Raw genomic sequence first — 21,531 nt, forward strand, 5'->3', positions numbered from 1 at the left:
TTGTAAACATAAACGCCACTAAAGTATGACTCTTTAGCGGCGTTTATAAAAAACGCCACTAAACACAAACGCCACTAAAGTACAAGCCTATAGCGACGTTTGTAAATACAAACGCCACTAAAGTACAAGTCTATAGCGGCGTTTGTAACAAACCGCCACTAAAGTACGAGTCTATAGCGGCGTTTGTATAAAATGCCACTAAAGTACTACTTTATCGCGGCGTTTTATATATAAACGCCACTAAAGTACGAGTCTATAGCGGCGTTTATATAAAAACGTCGATAAAGTACTACTCTATCGCGGCGTTTTGTATAAAAACACCATTAAAGTACGAGTCTATAGCGGCATTTGTTTAAAAACGCCGCTATAGTTACCATTTTGTGGCGTTTCAAATGTAAACGTCGCTATATGCTTAAAGTTAGTAACGTTTACTCTTAAAACGCCGCTAAAAATGTCGCTGTAGAACAGTTTTTCTGTAGTGCCAAATTCATCTCGTAAGAGTCTCTCGCATCTTTACCTGTCACAACGAGAATGATGTTGTGATCCAACAACATAATCTCGTACTTTATAATCATTGTTATTGTGATTGAACTAAACAATTTGAATGCTCTAGTACCAATTTATTACGAAAAATAATGAATGATTGATTGCAAAATAATAATAGAAAAGACAAAGATAGACAAATATACATGAAAAATACTAAAAAAGTCATAGGACAACAAAGAAGAATTTTACTATAATTGACGATAAATTACAAGGTAATTATACTATAGTACTGCATAAAACCCAAAATCATAGATACATATATATAATTACATGGGCATAGTAACTCCAGTAGAATAAAGTTGTACCATATTAACTTGAAAGCGTCCATATCTATCATAAATTTCTATTTTTCGATTATTTTATTTTTTTCACTAAGTGGTCGTGCCACAAACTTTTCGAATATCAACCGAAATTTAAGTTATAAACTCTAACAAAACCAAAAGAGTGATTAAATTGATTTTATTTTATAATCTTAAGCCGACATTTCTTATTGCCATTCAAAGGAATAACTTTTATGTGGTTGCATCTTTGGCACTAAACCTATAACAGATGGCTCAACTTCTGTTCTTTATGATGTCACACGTGCACCAAAGTGTTTGTCGAACGATAAGAAATTACGGACCAATGCAATTTTTGCTTAGTCTGTTTATTTGACTGCCCATCTTCTCCTCAACCCCTAACATCCACACGTGATAAAAACTCACTTATTTCATGAATTATTCAAGGGTCTAACAACTTGACAATGAACTCGTCAATGGTGGGTTATGGTGTTCATGTTTGAGTATGACGTCCTTTATGCCTTTGGTCACACTGCACAAAGGCTAGATCTTGTCTAATTAGAGAATCTTTCGTTCTTTAACAAAATAATACACCATTGCCTATTCACTTTCCTTATCACTATTAGTTGATTGTATGCTTCCAGTTCGATTTCTTTTGGAAAACCACATAAAAAGTATTTATATCACATTAAGAGATATCGCTTTGAGTTTTAAGTTATTATAACATATAAGAGATTTGGATTCGAACATATTTAAATATACATTATCTTCTGATTTATGTATAAAGAGATATTAAGATTCTTCCTTTGAGATATATTTAGGTTCATGTGGTGTAAATTAGAAATTAAATAGTCTAGCTTTGATTTGTCATAATTTATAAAATAATTTTATTTCTTCGTTCCATCTTTGCCTAGCACAACCATTCACTATCAGACAATTTATTGGCCTATATAATGCCTACTTTCATTCCAAGGCTTTGCAATTCTTAAGCCTCTCTTATCTTAGGGTTTTTCATTTTTTTTCTATTATACACTCATAAAAAGATCGAAAATATGGGTGAAAAGATGGAAATCCCAAAAATGGATGCTTCAATTGGGGTGTCGTTATTAGAGGAATCACATTGTGAGGTGTATTACAATGAGGAGGAAGTAAACAGTTTAATGGAATCTCTAGAAGCTGAGATTACAATGACAAACCATACTCCATGCACAAGTACTATTGAAGGAGACGATCGGTTGAAATGGAAACGGTGGCTTCTTGGCCGAGCAATGACATCAACTGGAACGTTGAAGAGATGTCGATGGATGAGTTGGTTCAATGGGGAAATGATTTTGCTTTCAATTGTTATGGAGTTTCATCAGAAAATGACTATTCTTCATTGTGGCAAGAGACATATGATACAACTATGCACAATTAGATTATCTATATTTGATTTTCTATTACAGAATGTATAAATCTAGCTAATTTTCTTTCAACTGTGAAATCTTATTCAATCCAGAAATATTTCTTAAAGATTATATATGCTTCCAATTTTGGATCGACAAAAAATGCAAGCTTGAGAGCATAAGGTTTATTTAACAGAAGACATTGGTACCATGCTAGTCTGTTGAAGTTAAAATGAGTATCATTGGTAAGAATGGAAGATAAATCTTATTGCAAATTACTGAAAAGAGAGCAAATGGAGGAGGGGAAATGATGGAAATGCTTTTAGTAGAACTAACATAGAAACAAGGGGGGAAAACTCTTCTACATGACCTAAAGAAAAATGTTTGTAAATACTTATCCATAAAGTGTTCTATCAGTTCAACGGTTAGGAGGCGCACGATAACAGGATTCTCTGGGTGCACGTTAGCAGGACTAACGATCTCTGAGATTTCTGATCATTTTTCCGGTGATTTATTTCCGTTTGTTTACGTATTTCTCTCTTTCAAACTATTCCTTCCTTTCATTTTGATCTTCCCTTCTTAATATGGACTGGAGAAAGTTATTTGGTTGTTCTACTGGCCACGATCTTGAATACTATCCACCAAAGTCTCTCAAAGGAAAACTAACCGTCATCCCACCTCCGGAGATCTTAGAAGCTGGTATTTCTGAGTGGAATCTATCTCTAGTGGGACAGTTCCTCGGGACTTCTCCTAGCTTTGCATCAATCCAAAGGATCGCCAATAGTTTATGGAACAAAGCTTTGAAGGGCTCCTGACTGCAGGTAAGTACTGCAGGTAGTAACCTATTCATTTTCTCTTTCTCTTCAGAATCTGCTTTGAATTGGGTGATTGAAAACAGTCCTTGGCACATTCATAATAATCCCCTAATTCTTAGGAAATGGGAACCAAACCTTAAATCCCTAAGCTTTAATCTGTCTAAAATTCCAGTTTGGATTCTTCTGTTCAATGTCCCACTTGAGCTTTTTTCTAGAGCTGGCCTTAGCTATGTTGACAGTGCCATAGGCGTTCCTGTATCTATGGACACCATAACTGCGTCCAAATCTAGATTGGAGTTTGCTAAAGTATGTGTTGAAATTGGGGCTAATGATACAATTCCTAGGTATGTAGATGTTGTGCTTAAAGATGGTAAAACTACATCGATTTTAGTTGAGGTTCCTTGGCTCCCACAAGCATGTAAGAAGTGTAATATTTTTGGTCACAGTGATAAAGGTGTGTTGAAAAGTCTATTCCTCCATCTTCTGTTTGCCAAGTCTGGAAAAGAAAATGAACTACTGTCTCTAATTCTTTAGCCCCTATAGTTGAAGGAATTAAAGCTTTACAGGATCCTGTTAACACTAACACTGAACCTTTGACTTCTGTTGATACTCTTATTGACACAACTGGTACAAATTCTTCTCTTCAAATAGGGGTAATTACTGATCCTAATGTAATAGTAGCCCAGGAAATTTTAACTAGTTCTGATCCCAACAGTTCTGTTGCTACTGTCCTTAATGTCATAACAGCTCAGAATGAAAAAAACATGCTCTGTTCTAAACCTACGGTTGTAAATTCCCATAATACTATTCAGTCTCATGGAGTTAAAGTTTTAAATCCCTCTCAATATCTCAATTTAAATAGTTATAAAATTGAGACATTAACTGTTAAAACCGACAATGACTGCACTTCTTTTGTTTCTAATGCCTCTGATGCTGCCAAATCTCAAACTGAAATTTTTGAAATTTTAGAAGAGGATTCTACTCAACCAGCCTCTATTAAAAAGGGTAGAGGTAGACCCCAAAGGTTAATTCTAAAGTCCCTATTGTTGGTTCGAATAACAGATTTGATAATCTAAACTCTGTTGATGACATCTCTACTCCCTTAGAAAATCAGCAAAGAAAAGTCAGAACTGCTTCTTTTGGAGTAGAAAATCTTGTGAATGAAATAAAGTCAAAGAAGAAAGACCAAGTTGAAAAATTTAAAAGTCTTAATGTGGGAGGTCAAAAGGGATCTACTCCCCCTCAATGATATTAAGCTTTTGGACCATTAGAGGACTTAACAATCCTCTCAAACAAGATAGAGTGATACAAAGAGCTTCTCATAATAAAGTCGATGTTTTATGCTTATTGGAGACTAGAGTAAAAGCAGAAAATTCTGATAAAATTTTCAATTCTAAATTCTCTAATTGGAATGTCAGTTCAAACTATGATTTTGCTATTAATGGCAGAATCTGGCTGCTTTGGAGGAAAGGTCTTGATTTCAATGTCATTTTTGTTTCGGATCAAACTATCATCGTTAAGGGCTTATACAATGGTTCCCCTTTTTTCCTTTCTGCTATTTATGGTAGCAATGATGGAATTATTAGGAGACAATTATAGCATCAGTTAAAAGTTGTAAATTCTTATGTTGGTCATTACCCTTGGATAGTTGGAGGTGATTTTAACACTTTTTTGCACTCTCATGAAAGTTCTGACCATGATTTTCTTGACCATTACCTCACCGCTGACATGAAAGACTTTCAAGATCTTATTCATGAGTTAGATCTTCTTGATCACCCTTTTTTTGGTCATTCTTTCACTTGGAATAACAAGCATACTGATCATTTTCTTACTAGGAAGCTTGATAGGGTTCTTATAAATCCTTACTGTCTATTTCTTTTCCTCTTTCTTTTGTGGAATTCCTTGCTCCTGGTATCTCTGGCCACTGTATGGCTATTTTAAACCTTGCAAAAGAGTCCCCTATAAATAGACCAAAACCTTACAAATTTTTTAATTTCTGGTCTGATCATCCTTGCTTCTTGAATATTGTGAGGAACTCTTGGCTCCCTTTTGCTAGTGGTAATCTTATGTCTGTTCTCTTCACTAAGCTTAAAAGGCTTAAATCTACTCTCAAAGAGTTTAACAATGAAAACTTCAATAATCTTCCTTCTCAAGTGAAAACTAAAAGAGCTGAGTTGGATTTGCAACAACTCCGTACCTTAAATGGCGAGGATGGAATTGAAAAGGAGATTCTCATTCAAGATGAGCTGAAGACTCTTGAAGAAGCTGAAATTTTGTTCCTTAAACAAAAGGCAAAAATTCAGTGGATTAAAAATGGTGATAAAAACACTAAATTCTTTCACTATATGCTCGTTTTTAAGAACAAGAGAGACACCATTCGTGTGCTTATTGATGGAAATGGCAATCACTTGGATTCTTTCGATGCTATGTCTAAGGAACTTACTTCCTCTTTCTCCAACTTTCTTGGATCTATTGACAACAGTGTTAAAAACATTGATCTTTCTTCCCTTAAAGAGCTGCTAAATTATTCTATTCCTCTTGATGCAGCTTCTGTTCTTGTTAAGGATATGTTGAACTATATTTCGATATAACAATTTAAGGCAAAATAGTTTTTGGACTTGAATTGAATTTACAAAATGTATTTGGACTTAATTGAATTTATTCAAAATTTACAAAAATAATTCAAAGTTCTTTTAAATTACTATTTGAACAGTAACCCGAGGCTAAAAAATTCCAGTATGTAAAAGGGGAACCGATTCCCCCCAAGGGGGTACCGATTCCCTCACTGTTCATCAGCCCAACGATCATAATATTTGAATATTATGAAGGGGTATCGATTCCCTATGAAGGGGTATCGATTCCCCCCATTCTGGGCAGCCTATTTTTGCAGAAAATTCATTCCCAAACGGCTCCAAAACATCCCCAACGGCTAGATATGACTTCAAACACATTCCAAGCTATAAATACAAGCTAAGGACACTTGAAGAAGAAATAGAACAACTATCCAAGTAATCAAACACAAGAGAAGAGTTTTTCATTCTTATTTCATCTTTCTCTTGTAAATATTTTGTTCTTGTGAGCTTAATTCTTGTAAACACCTACCTTAGAGAGGTTTTATTGTTTACATCTTTTATCCTTTTGTAAAGGGGAAAGGTTCTAGCTTAGCCCGTGTAAAAGCTAGGGAAAGGTTCTAGTTTATCCCGGAAAAACTAGGGAGTTGTAAGGTTATCTCTTTGTCTTAAAAGAAAGAACAAATTAGTGAATTTGTTGGAAAATCCTTGGTGAGGAGCTAAGGTAGTGGACGTAGACTTTGATTGAGAAAGTTGAACCACTATAAATCGCTGTGCAATTCTCTATCTTTCAATCTCCTTACTCCCTAAACACAAAATCGTTCCGACCCCTCTTTACAAATCGTTCCAGTTGTCATTTCGAGCTTTCGAAAATCCTAAAAATTGGCATTAGAGCCTAACTCGTTAAGAAGGTTTAACCACCTTGAGACGATCCTAGAAGAAGCTCTACCAATTCCCGACACAACCGAGAAGATGGCTTCTACCTCCGGCTCGTTCCACATGGAAGACTCCCTACCAACGGACAAGCCTCCATACTTCAATGGAGACAACTATCATCATTGGAAGAAATTAATGAAGGTATTCATCCAATCCAATGATCTTGATGTATGAGAGATAATCGAGAATGACTACTCTTCTCCAAATAAGAAGGAGAAGAAGCGGAGTGACAAAGAACGGAAGAAAGCTCAACTTAATGCCAAGGCCATGCACATGTTGTTTTGTGCATTTGGTCCTGAAATCTATGAAGGAGTTTCTTCATGTTCAAGTGCCAAGGAGCTTTGGAATAAGCTCAAGGAAATCCATGGAAACAAGAAAGAAGAACCAACAAAGGTGGTGTCTCTAATGGCTTATGAAGAGCCCGAGGTATCTTCTAACTCAAATGAATTTAATTCATATACATTTGATGAGTTACAAGATGCTTTTAATAGGTTATATTCGGAGTTTGAGACCATGAACTCCAAATATAAGAAAATGATTTCAAAATTTAAAATTGAAAACGATTTTCTTTTGAAAACAAAAATAGATTTTGAAAGCCAAAATGAAATGTTGAAAAAGGATTTAGAGCTTTCAAAAATAAAAATTGATAGTTTTGAAAAACAAAATTTTGATTTAAAAGTTAAGCTTGAATGCTTAACAAAAGAAAAAGAAATCATTTTAAATAATTCATTTAGTTCAATAATGACAATATGCTCACATTGTCATTATCATGGTCATTTGGAACATACTTGTCCTTTGAAGAAAGGAAAACGTTTTAAAATTAGGCAAGTATGGGTTCCGAAAGGAACAAGGGGCATTGAAACTAACGTCCAAGGATCCAAAGCAATTTGGATACCAAAATCTACTTAAATGTCTCTTGTAGGTGTGTGGGAGCAATAGTGATAAGAGTGATGATATTCAAGATGCTCTAGCCACACATGAAAAAGGAATGGGTAACCTCTAAGCTTAATGCTTTTAATTTAGGTTATTTGGTTGCTCATTTGATTTTAAGCATGCATGAGTTTTGGTTTTAAATGATTATGCATCATTGTTTTAATCTCATGTATGTTGAAAAGATGACTATGATGAACATTTATTTTTGAGAATTTTTAGTTCATCATAATGAATTTTGGTCAAAATTGGTTTTAAATGCTAATGATACCTCTTTAACAATTGATATCAAATTTCAAAATACTTTGATTTTATAAATTTTAATTTTTGGCCTAAATTTGAATGTTTATGCATGTGGTCTAAATGAAAATGATATCTCTCTAGCAATTGATATCAAATTTTTAAAATTGCATAACATTTTTGGAAAACTTTATGCAAATGAGCTTAATTTTAGCAATTGGTATTAATATCAAAATCCAACAATTGGTATTGCATAAAGTATTTTAGACTTGGATATATTGAATTTCATGTGCTACAAACATGTTTGTTATTCTTTTTAGAAATTCAATATTTTGTTTAAGTGTCAAGATCTTAAAAGCTTAATTTTGTTTGGAATACATTTATTGAGGGGGAGCTTTGATTTTTCAAATGATTTTTAAATGTAAAATTTACTACTTACTCTCCAAAGTTATTTTAAACTTCAAAGATCGAATTATTTTTGATATAACAAAAAGGGGGAGAAGTTTAGTTTGAAAAATTCAATTTCTTAATGAAAAAGGGGGAGCTTAACATTTTCATATGTTTTCCAACAACTAGTATCTTTTTTATTAAACATTTTATTAAGGGGGAGTTTTTGCCAAAAACAATTTTTCAAATGTTTTGTTATATCAAAAAGGGGGAGATTGTTGAACTATGTTTCGATATAACAATTTAAGGCAAAATAGTTTTTGGACTTGAATTGAATTTACAAAATGTATTTGGACTTAATTGAATTTATTCAAAATTTAAAAAAATAATTCAAAGTTCTTTTAAATTAAAATTGAGCACAAAAATGTTTTTATGAATAGTAAGTTACTATTTGAACAGTAAATCACTATTTGAACAGTAACCCGAGGCTCAAAAATTCCAGTATGTAAAAGGGGAACCGATTCCCCCCAAGGGGGTACCGATTCCCTCACTGTTCATCAGCCCAACGGTCATAATATTTGAATATTATGAAGGGGTATCGATTCCCTATGAAGGGGTACCGATTCCCCCCATTCTGGGCAGCCTATTTTTGCAGAAAATTCATTCCCAAACGGCTCCAAAACATCCCCAACGGCTAGATATGACTTCAAACACATTCCAAGCTATAAATACAAGCTAAGGACACTTGAAGAAGAAAGAGAACAACTATCCAAGTAATCAAACACAAGAGAAGAGTTTTTCATTCTTATTTCATCTTTCTCTTGTAAATATTTTGTTCTTGTGAGCTTAATTCTTGTAACACCTACCTTAGAGAGGTTTTATTGTTTACATCTTTTATCCTTTTGTAAAGGGGAAAGGTTCTAGCTTAGCCCGTGTAAAAGCTAGGGAAAGGTTCTAATTTATCCCAGAAAAACTAGGGAGTTGTAAGGTTATCTCTTTGTCCTCAAGAGAAAGAATAAATTAGTGAATTTGTTGGAAAATCCTTGGTGAGGAGCTAAGGTAGTGGACGTAGACTTTGATTGAGAAAGTTGAACCACTATAAATCGCTGTGCAATTCTCTATCTTTCAATCTCCTTACTCCCTAAACACAAAATCGTTCCGACCCCTCTTTGCAAATCGTTCCGGTTGTCATTTCGAGCTTTCGAAAATCCTAACAGGATATTACTAATAACGAAATTCAAGATGCCTTTTTTAGTCAACGTAATGATAAAGCCCCTGGTCCAGATGGTTATTCTCCTTGTTTCATTAAGAAGGCTTGGTCTATTGTGGGAGAAGATGTCTTGGCTGCTGTAAAGCATTTTGTCCATAGCAACTATATGAATCATGGTTTTAATTCCACTGTCATTGCTCTTCTTCCTAAAGTTCCAAATCCTCAAGCTGTTAAAGATTTCAGACCCATCTCATGTTGTTCAATCTTTTACAAAGCAATCACAAAAATTTTAGTTAAAATATTGTCTGAATTTCTCCCTGATTTCATCTCTTTAAACCAGACTACTTTCATCAATGGTAGGAGTATTATTGATAATACCCTCCTCGTCCAATAATTGGTTAAAGGTTACGATAGGAAAACTATTTCTCCTAGATGTTCTATGAAGATTAACCTCCATAAGGCTTTTGACTCTCTCCATTGGGATTTTATTTCCTCTATCCTAAGAGCCCTCCTTCTTCCTACTCGTTTTATAGCTTGGATTGAGACTTGTTTCACTCAAGCTAGGTATTCCATCGCTTTCAATGGTTCTCTTATTGGCTATTTCAAGGGCGCTAGAGGTTTAAGACAAGGTGATCCACTCTCTCATACTCTTTTTGTTCTTGCTATGCATGTTTTATCTAAGATGCTTAATTTGGATGCTGCCAAAGGAGTGTTTGGTTATCACCCAAAATGCAAAAGGATTGGCCTTACCCATCTTTCTTTCGCTGCTGATTTAATGATCTTCTGTAAGGGTAATGCTGATTCTATTATGGGTGTCTTAAGCGTTCTGGATCATTTTTATGATATCTCTGGGCTTCATCTTAATTCCTCCAAATGTGAAATTTTTTCTGCTGGTTGTTCTTCAAGATCAATGGATTTTTTTCAACATATCACTGGTTTAAAAAAAGGCAGCCTTCATGTGAGATACTTAGGTATCCCTCTTGTTACTCATAAACTTACTGAGAAGGATTGTGTTGTGCTCATTGAAAAAATTAAAAAGAGGCTCCATCATTGGTCTGCTAGAAATCTGAGCTACGCTGGCAGACTCGAACTCATCCGTTCTGTTCTTTTCAACGTCTCGAATTACTGGTGCAGACAACTTATCCTTCCAAATTTGATCCTTGCCAAAGTGGACCAGCTCTGTTCCAGATTTTTCTGGAAATGTGAAGACAAGTCTGCTTCAGGTGCTCGAGTAAGATGGGATGTTATATGCTTCTCTAAAGCCGAAGATGGTCTTGGATTAAAGAACACTAAAATATGGAACCAAGCTTGTTCTATTGATCTTATTAGGAAAATATTAACAGGTGATGGCTCGCTTTGGGTTGCATGGTTAAAATCTTATGTTTTCAAAGATCAAGATTTCTGGAATTTTGTTACAGGTTCTAATGTGAGTTGGACTGTTACTAGAATTTTAAAATTGCATTCTATTGCTCTCACAGTCTTACCTTCTTCTGGTTATCTTAGGCTTAATGATATTTGGGAATCTATTCGAATCAAAAGGGTGAAAGTTCCCTAGCAGAATCTGATATGGTTTCCCATGCACATTCCTAAATTCTGTAACTCCCTCAGACCGATGCGGATAACCCGATCCGATCTGGAGTGTCACATTAGGGTCACCGGAGCGACCCACTGTAAAAATAGCAGAAAATTTAAAACTTTTATTAAAACATGTAACTTATAAAATGATTTATCAGTATAAAGGAATAAAACAAATTTTTAGACTCAAATATTAAAACAAAATACAACTACATGCCCCCTGATCACATGTACCATACTTTGCAGCAACGCCAGAAAAACTTCCTTATTGAAGTCGATAGATGCACTGGTTCAATTCTTTTAACCTGCAATGTTGAGTAATAGAGTGAACTTCGGAAAGCTCAGTAATACAGAACTACTAGATGATATTGAAGAACTTGCAGATACATATAAACATATATTTCCTTATTGGTTTAGATATCTATAGATTTTTAGGTTGAGTTGAGGTCCCATTGATATTTCAGGTAATAACAAATAATATTCAGTTCAGATGGAAATATTTCATATGTCTATGTTCAGGAGATCAGAATAGGTTATCTAGTGTGTTCCCGTAAAAACAGTAAAAAGATACAGATATTTTAAAACATATATATATATACCCCCATCCTTTCACAATCTGTTTGTGTAGGTTCCCCAGAACCATACACCCAACCCACACAACTTGTAAGGCCTTGAGCACAAAGCCGAGGAACCTGCAAAAATACTTCCATCAACAATACCCCCCAATTAAAACATGTTCCGTCCGTAAACGGAGATATTAGAAATCAAAACAGAATTCAGAACAGATATCAGAACAGAATCCATATCAGAAATCAAAACAGAATTTAGGTCATGTATCAGAACAGAATTCAAGTCGAAAATCAGATAAAATATTTATATGATTAGGGAACACACTAGAGTTTACAGATATTATTTAGAGGTACTGGATAATCTTAGCAGGCAGAGAAAAACATTTCTTCAGTATGTCGATAGAATGTTGGAATTTAGAATCACTATTGGAAGAGTTCATTAACTGACAAAATCATCAGTTATTCAGAATGTGAATTGAGCTGATAAGGAAGGAACGAAGATTCGAAACATTTACGAGTTGTGTCGATCTATCGGAATATTGAATAACTCGAGCTAAACAACTCCCATAACTGATACTTATCGAATAGTCAATTCATTACCCTTCCAGGGTATTTACTCTTTAATACAAAAAAATTCTTGTCCAAAGATCATCTTCAGAATTATCGTTGAATAGATCTTTCAATGTCTTTATTTCATTTCCACACTTCCATAATATCATGAAATGCTAACGTACTTGATTATTTTAATCATAAACCATCATAATTGTACACTATATAAACTCATCAGAATTTCCAGACTTATCCAAATCACTTACTAAATCCTCAGTCATTGAGGTTACCTAATTCATTTAGCAGTCATGTCCATTCTCGTTATTTCGGGGTTTTTAGGGTAATCCAGACATTTCTGAATTTCGGAGACATATTGTACTTCCGTTCAATTCAATTTGGTCTTTGTGGTCGATTTGTCATCGAATGCGATCTAGAGTTGAGCTGCGCTGAGTACTTCCAAAATTTATCATCGAGCCAAACTTGAGAAGACGAACACGCATTCAAGTAATATCTATGCTATCTAGGTATTGGCATAGCTTTAGGGTTGATCTACTCACTTAAATTATGTTCCATTACTTTTAAAGGTAGTCCAACACCTATGCTTATTTGAATTCCTTAATTAATCCAAGACATTTACTTAGTTTAGGCCGTAAGGTTATTTTGGTAATTTTGGTATTAAGTTTTATTCTATTCATTTCAGAGCTCGAGGATATCTAATCATTCCTGAGTTTGGTGATATTCTCGGGTTATTTTCATTACAGGGGTATTTTGGTCATTTTACAGATTCAATGTATTTTAATCCTTTTCTTCTGTCCGATCTTACTATTAAATTCAATCTTATCATTTATTTAAACCTTTCGAACAATTCTGACAGCAGAATACCCCGATAAATTATTCTTCAGGTATTTACTCATTACTCGGATATTTTCGGGTCAAGTGCCTTCTCAGATTTTACAAAAGAAATATCATGAATTTTTCTTTACAAAGACATGATCTTAATAATTAAATTCGTACTTAATCGAGTTAAGTACAAATCCTCAAAGTACTTTTTTATTTAGGGTCAACTCAGACTATTTTACCTCTCAAGGGCATTTTTGTAATTTCTTAACTAGATAATTTCGATATTAGCTCTTAACAAAAATAATATAATATAGAGATCCTATGATTAATTGCTTCCTCGAACATTCTTTGATCTTGAAATGATTCCTTAAAAGACTTCTAGTATCTATCATAAACCCTCTTAGGGTTAAAAACCGGTTATCCATAATTTTCAAGTAAAACTAACATTTCTTATGCACATCAATAGTTTTATCAGATCAATAATTCTTTTCAGATTTATTAATCCACTTCCAGGGACAATTCTTGTCATTTTCCAACATAAAAGTAATTTTGTAATTTTACCTAATCGAAATATTCTCATAATTTATCATCTAAGTACCTTTATTGAGATAAATTATAATCTATATATCCATGGCTGATTCTTTTATAACTTAAATCTACATATCCATGGTTGATTCTTTTATCACTTAATTCCAGAACTTGTAATTTAATTCCAATTGTCCTCTTCTTATAATAGTCATCTGAGCCATATTCAGTTACCTACTTTCTACCGTATTCGTATCGAGTGTAGATCTTCATTAATTACACATATGAGACCAAACATTTCCATTCATGCATTTACCAATACCAACATGTTCTATAAAGCATAAAGAAGTAGTAAAGTATTACCTCGATTTCTGTGTAATACTGATCGACCATTAAATTCCATTCGAACGCTCTCGGTCTTGAAATCATCTTCCAATATTTCCTCGGATCCATACCAACAGAAATTACATAAAAAACGGAGCTTAATTTTGTAAAACGGATCGAATCGGATGATAAATTAGTGAAAAACAGCTTACCGGGTTCGAATTTGGCGAAACGGATTCGGATTCGGATTCAGGACGTCAAAAGCATAAAATATGACTTTTCGAAAATTTGGAATTTTCGGTCAAAATCAAAGTCAACAGGTTTGATTGGCAATTTCGAGGCCTTCCAGTTCGAATTTTAAAAAACGGATTACGGAATCGGATCTGGAACGTCGAAAAATGTCAGGATAGGTATACTCGGTCAAAGTCAAAGGTCGTTTAATGCCCGGTCATAGCCCGTCAAAGTTTTGGTCAACTTTGGTCAACGGTCAACGGTCAACCGGTCAACGTGTCGGATCAACGGGACGGGTCAGGTTGGGTAAACGGGTCAGGTTGGGTAAACGGGTTAGGTCTGGTTGGAACTGGTCAAAACAGCTCTAAAACCGTATAAATCGGTCATTTTTCCCTTCCCCACACGTAGTGGCGGCGCGTGGGGACGTCTTCTGGAAGCCTATAAATCACGAAAAAATTTCTAAAAATTATTTTGAGTGATTTCGAGATACTTACAAAGCTCGGTTCAAATTTTTGAACGGCAGAGAGCTCGATTTCAATAAATCAAAAACTTTGACCACTTCACCTCCTCACTCGCCACCGTCTACGGAGACCAAGGATGACACCAGCTAACTCGGAATGGAACAAGGAACACGATGGTGCGGGAGGTGTCGTAAACGGATGATCGAATCGTCGTGAATTGACAAAAAACCAAGTGAAATCGAGTTATTATCGACGATACTTCCGACTGAAATTAACAACGAAAGGTGATGATTCACAATGAAAGGTTTGAGGGGTTTTGTTCCTCGGTTGACAACGAACACGATAGTGGTTTCGGTTCATCGATCGGAGGTCGGACGACGAGTAGATCGGAGATCGAAGTAGGGTGAACGGGGGAGGGAAATGGGGGAAATCTGGAAACTGAGCACGAGTGGGGGAGTTATATTTCAACATATATAAAAAATGGCTAAATCATGAGTTTAGTCACTGAACTTCATGCACTTCTTAAAACGGTCTGCCAACTTTGAAATTTTACAAATTTAATCCACTGTTTCTTTCAAAATACCAATTAAATCCAATACTTTATCATTTCTAAAATTTAGCCCTTAAATCGGGGTGTTACAAATTCAGTTTGATTGCTTGGATGTCTTTTTTAAACAGATTACCAACAAGAGATCGGCTTCTCAAAATGGGAATTTCCACTAAAGGGACCTGTGTTAACTGCAGTAACGATCAGGAGACAAGAAATCATATTTTCTGTCAATGCGCTCTTGTTGTTCGCCTTTGGAGCTCTGTCCTTTCGCTTAATGGCTTGAAGAATGCTTCATCTTCATGGGAAGAAATGGTTACTCGGGCTTCTTCATCATGGAAAGGGAAATCATTGCTCACCACAATCCTGAAGATTGCTTGGACTGCCTATATCTACACATTGTGGGAGGAAAGGAATCGTAGAATCTTCCAAGGTCTTCACAGATCACCTGATGAATTGCTCAAGGTTATTACTGAAGCTGTGTGAATTCAACTAAAGGGTAAAAATATTAATAGAGCTGATAGAATAAACTCTAACCTTTGTATTAATTAGGGTATTACTTAAACCAATCATTGCCTTTTATAGTAGGTTGTTGTTAGTTTTGTTCTGATTGGTAGATTGTTTTTGTAGCAGAACTCTGCTCTTCTGGATAATAAAATTTGATTTATTCAAAAAAAATGTTTGTAGAACTTTAGTTCCCAAGAGCTCACTAAATCAAACCAATAGCTATAGCAAGGTGACAATATCGGTAGGGAGGACATGCAAACCTGATTTTGTCTTTGGTCATACTAATCCTCATAAAAAAGCAACCCTTATTAAAAGGTTAACGTTGTTAATATGCCCATATTTAAACGTTGTTAGGAATTTGTAAGCAGAAGAGAAAGAAGAAAAAGAAAGAACAATATTGAATAAGATACATGTAAAAGACGATATTTAACGTGGTTCGACCTTGGTTATCTCTATAGATGAAAGAACACAAATAAACAATAAATGTAAAAATCACAAACAGTGCAAATACATAAAATTTCACATATCGTCAATTTTTTTATATCCAAAAATATGATATATCTCAAAACATTCTCTTAACCCTTATCCTATAATAATTTGTACATAAATAAACTTAAAATAATATTAGTATAAAAAATCTATTTTATTCAACATGACAACAATTATCACAATTTTATAATATAATTAAATATATCTTATATTTCACAATTTACTTTGTTTCAATATATATTTTTTTAAATGAGAGATACACATCAAAGATTTTGTTAAGAAAAAAATTATGTAAAACTTGCACTTTATTAATCTCTCAAAAGGAGGATTATTTACAAGTAGATTTCAACTATTAAACTAATAAAGTAATTGTCTAACAAATTATGAACTAACTAACTGTTCTACAACAACTATTACAACACACCCCCTCAAGTTGGGGTTTAAGTACATCTTTGAACCCTAACTTACATTCTAAAAATCTTTGTTGTTGTACCCCCAGGCTTTTTGTCAAAATATCCTCCAGTTGCTCCGAGGTTGTCACATACTCAATCGAGATTCACCCTTTCTATACTTTATCTCACACAAAGTGACAGTCCATTTTGATATGTTTTGTTCTCTCGTGAAACACAGGATTAGCAACTATCTGAAGTGATGTCTTGTTATCACATTAAAGTTTCACATGAAGCAAATTTTTAACACTTAATTCTCCAAAAACTCCAATTAACCATATTATTTCAGAGGTTGCCATAGCCATGCTTCTATATTCGGCCTCTGCAGAAGACCTAGCCTCAGTATGTTGCTTTTTTGATTTCCAAGAAATTAATTTCTCTCCCAGCTTCACAAAAAATCTAGTTATTGAGCTTCTTGACATTGGACAAGCTTCCCAATCTGAGTCATAATAAACCGCCAACTCAACTTTGCATGATGCTTTGTTGAAAAGACCCTTCCCTGGCTCTCCCTTGATGTATTTCACCACCTTTAAGGCTGTTTCCATAGGGGTTGTGCGAGTGAAGGAAACCCAAAAGAAAGATGTCAAACGACACTCTTCGACTGTGGACACCCAACCTGGGAGAGACCACCGAATGGATGGTTCAAACTTAATACTGATGGCGCGCGCAGATCGAACTCTGGGCTAGCAACTTGTGCAGGTGTTCTTCGAGATCAAATGGGAAGATGGGTATCGGGTTTCATGAGAACTGTCGGATGTTGCTCAGCTTTGGATGCAGAGCTATGGGGTTTGTTTGAAGGACTCCAAGATGATTGGAACAAGGGAATTAGGAGGATTTTGGTAGAGACGGACTGCAAGGAAGCTGCTGGTCTGTTAAATAATGTTCCTGGAGTAAGGGGAGCCTTTTCGTTACTTCCACATTTGCGTGATCTTTGCCTGAGAGACTGGGAGGTTTACGGTAGTTATGTGCCTCGGGAGTGAAACTTAGTCGCGGATAAGCTTGTGAAGATGTCGTGCAGTCATTCGTTTGAACTGCTGCTGATGCAAGAACCTCCAGCGAATTGTCGTGAGCTGCTGATGGAATCATTCGCAGCAGGCCATGATCAACCCGACCGACTGTAGTTAAGTCTTTCAATTTTATATCTCTTGTATTTAAAAAAAACAAACAATTTTGATCCTCTATCTCGTTCTATTAGAACAGTACAGATAATTAGTAATATATATTTCTAATAAAAATAATTATATTAATTAAATTCAGTTTAATTAATATCTTGATCAATAATATATATATATATATATATTTAAATATTTATTATTTTCATATTAATGGATAAAAAATTAAGAAGTATAAATATATTACGAAAAATATTCTTGAATAATTAACAATTTCAAATAATAAACTATTTAATAAAATAAAATCTTCTATAAATAAAATAATGACACATGTTAAAGATGCATGTATATCCATTTATATAATTTTTATTATTTTAATATTCGTTTGATTCCGTAAACAACAACATGTGGTGTGGTATCTCAATCAACAAACATGTATTTACCCGACTGACCTACAATTCCATGTGCTGCACGGATTGTCTGGCCTACCCTCATGCCTTAATCTAATCCTTTAATCTCAACCGTTCATATTATTAAAATATCCCCTCCCCCTGTTTTGATGATTATGTAATGGCTCTTCCCTCCGTATGAGGTCTATAATACCCACGTGAACGGGACCCACCAAATAATTTCATTTTAAGTTAATTTAACTCAATTTTTGTACCTACCATGTTTTTTTTGACCATTTTTCAAAAAAAAAAATGGTAGGTAAAGTACCGCTAATTTTTTTGGGTAAAAGTTATGTTTTTGGGGGTCAAAATAACTACACTTATAGATGATAATACTGATTAACTTACCAAATTATATATTAAATATTAAATATTAAATATAATATTTATCTAGTTACCTTTAAATTTAGAGGATTAGATAATGTATCTAATTACCGTTAAATTTATAAGATTAAGAATTTAACTAATTTTTTAAAATGTATAAATAGTGGAAGTCAAAGTCACCATTAGGCAAACACGCTTACAGGTTTATCAAGAGCCCCCAGCGCGCGGCCTTGTTTCTTTTTCTCTCGATGTTCTTGCTTCGGTCACACCGAACCTTATCCTTTCACACCCGAGCCTAAACAGGTTCGTTCCGCCCGCCCGCCCGCCCTATATATATATAAGGTCTCATCTTCAATAGTTCACCTGCCATAAAGTTGAACGGAGAATTTTGGATGAATTTTCGATTACGCTGCTCAGAAGGTACTCGTTAAATTGAATATTTCTGGTTTTCTATCTTTCTTTCACAGTTTTTTTTCGTGTGTTTGGATCTTTTGTTTTGGTGGCTAGAAAAAAGTAGTGGAAACGGAATTGAATTTTGCTGTTGATATAAAACTGAAAATCTGAATGAAGTTTATAGATAGGAGTAATGGGTTCTTCGTTCATCCAATTTCCTACGGTGTGTGATCTTAAAGATCTTTGAGCTTATATGATCGTGTTTTTGCAGTTTTATTCATTGGCATGATTAGATAGATTAATAATTGGCTGTGATGATTTGAAATTATGGTTGTTTTAAAGAAGAATGAATTGATGGAATTATTTTCCATTTTTTGATGTCCTGGCTTACGATTTTGTATTTTTCACAAATCACGAGATTTGATCACAGAATTCTAGAAGGTTATGCTTGGATGAAGAACTCGGACGAAGAATTTTTTTATGTAGGATTTTAAAATTTCAACTGAATTTAGTAATCTCTCAGAATTTCAAAATTTGTGTGGAATTTCAAAATAGTTTGACTGGGAATGGTGTCAGTTGATTTGTTATGAGAATCAAGAAACACGATAACGGCTCTAGTCGTCCACATAGGTTGACTTCAAATGCTTTGATTGCATGATTGATGATCGTAAAGACTTCAGATAAGTTTTTTCGGAACATGCTCGGTTACTCTGTTCGATAATAATTGGATTCCTTTTACTTTCATTTTAAGGATTTCAAATTTCTTGGTTCTAACTTTCAGCGGCCGGTTATTCCATTAGGATTTTCAAAATCAATCGTTGAAATAAGTTGTGAAGTCAGAAAAGAGAAAAATGTTTTCATCTTGAATCTTGACTACTAAAGCTGTTGAGCATTTATCAGGATTGTCTAGATCTTGAATAGGAAAGCTGGACTTGTCGTGAATTCCCTCCCCCACCCAATTACTCGTGTGTTTATTTTTTGATTTCGTTTAAATTGTTGTATAATTGTGGTACAGAGTGAAGTGATAAGTAAAAGCAATTGATAGAATGACTGTAGTTGGTGAAGGAAGGTCAACATTGAACCCCAATGCCCCTCTTTTTATCCCGGCTGTTCATCGCCAAGTGGAGGATTTCTCGCCAGAATGGTGGCAACTGGTTACAACATCAACGTGGTATCGGGACTATTGGATGAGCCAGCACCAGGACGAGGATGGTTTCTATAATAACGCGGAGGATGATGGCTTTGATGGCACTGACATTGCCGATTTGCTTCCCGATACCTTTGACCTTTTTGCGGATGAGGATCTCTCCGGTATCGATCTTCAGTTTGAAGAGTTGGTACAGTCTTACGAAATCGAAAGCACATCACCTCCTTTACCATCTAATGCCGGTACGAATAATCTCTGCCTATTACATTCAGAATGGTAAAATGCTTAGAAGTAGGGATGGACATGGTTTGGGTTTTGGCCAATCCGACCTAAAAAATATACACCCTTCACTCGACCTGAATATGACCCGACTTTTTGAGATAAAATTCGAAGTCGATCCAACCACACCTAAAATAATAAAAAATATTATTTTTATTTAATAAAAATAGTGATTTAATTGAAGAAAATAATATATAGAAGGGTATTATTGTCATTATTTCTAAATATATAAAATAAAATTATATTTTTTGGGTCGGGTCGAATATTTTTCATCATAAATCCAAATCCGACATGACTTGATCCGAACCCTATTTTTATTTTAAAAAATCAGGATCGGATCGGGTCAGAACATGTCGGATTCGGGTCCCAGGCCCATCCCTACTTACAAGTTAGGAAACTGAGAACTATGTGTATTTAATATCGAAGATTGTTAATAAATTTTATTGAATCGTGGTTCATATATTTGACCATATCGTTGATTCAAATAGGCTTCGAGGAGGATGGTGAAACCCTGATGAAGAATGTGTCATAGGCAGACCGCCAAGAACGTGAACCCTAAAAGCAGCTGCTGAAAGAATCTCGTTAGCCATTCGCAGGTTACAATCTCTCAAGCACCTCAGTAGTGCAATTTTCAGTTAGTTTAACTGTTCTTGTATCAGTCCTTGTTCAATCACGTCTATGTTTCTTCTAGTTAACAGAAAATGAAATAACAAGTGTAAAAAAACTGTAAAATTTTAGAAAAGAAAAAAAAGTCATCTTCTTTCATCTGGCAGAATCTTTTTATATATTTGTTCATTGTGCCACCGAGCAAAAATACTAGATCCGAAATACCTGGTTGTTGAAAATTTTAGAATCTTCTTATATATTTGTTTATTATAGCACTATGTTTCATGTTTTCAAATAGGCCACGTAAATGTGTATATATTTATTTTTGGTGTGGGATAAGTGTTGTATGCTCATATATAATACATTAATCCAAAAAGCAGCAACTGCTACTACAAAAGAACAATCAAAAGGATCTCAATGGATCCCACTCTACGCATAACTGAATATTCACCTATCAGACCTGTCTATACAACAATCATACAAACGAAAACAACAATCTTACAAACGAAAACAACAATCATACAAACGAAAACAACAATCATACAAACGAAAACTAACAATCTCCTTAATGCAGTTAATACGGTCATCAATCGACCGAGTAACCCCTTAAAATGCTTACAGTTTTGTTTTTCCCAAATATAGTAAAGGAACCCTATTTAAGTAAGTTTAAGACAGCAAACATCAAAGATTTTTCCCTCAAATTATCAACAGCCCATCTGATAACATTCTCCAAGCACAGTTGTCGAGGCGGTAACCTAGACAACTGCAAAGTTCACTCCCAGACTATGCAAGAGAAGGAACATTTGGAAATAGATGATTCCTTGTCTCCATTGAAACTCCACACAAATTCCATTCGTA

The 21,531-nt window shown here is 34.6% G+C and overlaps 4 protein-coding genes across 4 annotated transcripts; 3 read left to right on the plus strand and 1 right to left on the minus strand.

Moving 5' to 3' along the window:
• Positions 1-2,793: 2,793 nt before the first annotated feature.
• On the plus strand, positions 2,794-9,691 carry LOC120151933. The gene is made up of 7 exons (XM_039164244.1): positions 2,794-2,992; positions 3,077-3,442; positions 3,559-4,048; positions 4,473-4,588; positions 4,673-4,935; positions 5,112-5,593; positions 9,343-9,691. The coding sequence occupies exons 1-7, from the start codon at positions 2,794-2,796 to the stop codon at positions 9,689-9,691; spliced, it is 2,265 nt and encodes a 754-aa protein (XP_039020175.1).
• Positions 9,692-9,736: 45 nt separating this feature from the next.
• On the plus strand, positions 9,737-10,852 carry LOC120151944. The gene has a single exon (XM_039164251.1). It carries the CDS (start codon positions 9,737-9,739, stop codon positions 10,850-10,852), a length of 1,116 nt encoding a protein of 371 aa, XP_039020182.1.
• A 5,729-nt stretch (positions 10,853-16,581) lies between these two features.
• Positions 16,582-16,908, minus strand: LOC120151953 (uncharacterized mitochondrial protein AtMg00810-like). The gene has a single exon (XM_039164261.1). It carries the CDS (start codon positions 16,906-16,908, stop codon positions 16,582-16,584), a length of 327 nt encoding a protein of 108 aa, XP_039020192.1.
• A 1,703-nt stretch (positions 16,909-18,611) lies between these two features.
• LOC120155511 (protein EARLY RESPONSIVE TO DEHYDRATION 15-like) lies at positions 18,612-20,769 on the plus strand. Its single transcript, XM_039167053.1, has 3 exons — positions 18,612-18,668; positions 19,657-20,030; positions 20,556-20,769. Exons 2-3 carry the CDS (start codon positions 19,688-19,690, stop codon positions 20,597-20,599), a joined length of 387 nt encoding a protein of 128 aa, XP_039022984.1. The 5' UTR covers positions 18,612-18,668; positions 19,657-19,687; the 3' UTR covers positions 20,600-20,769.
• Positions 20,770-21,531: the final 762 nt, after the last annotated feature.

Source organism: Hibiscus syriacus, unplaced genomic scaffold, assembly GCF_006381635.1.
Source record: "Hibiscus syriacus cultivar Baekdansim isolate YM2019G1 unplaced genomic scaffold, ASM638163v2 tig00002840_pilon, whole genome shotgun sequence".
Taxonomy (NCBI): Eukaryota; Viridiplantae; Streptophyta; class Magnoliopsida; order Malvales; family Malvaceae; genus Hibiscus; species Hibiscus syriacus.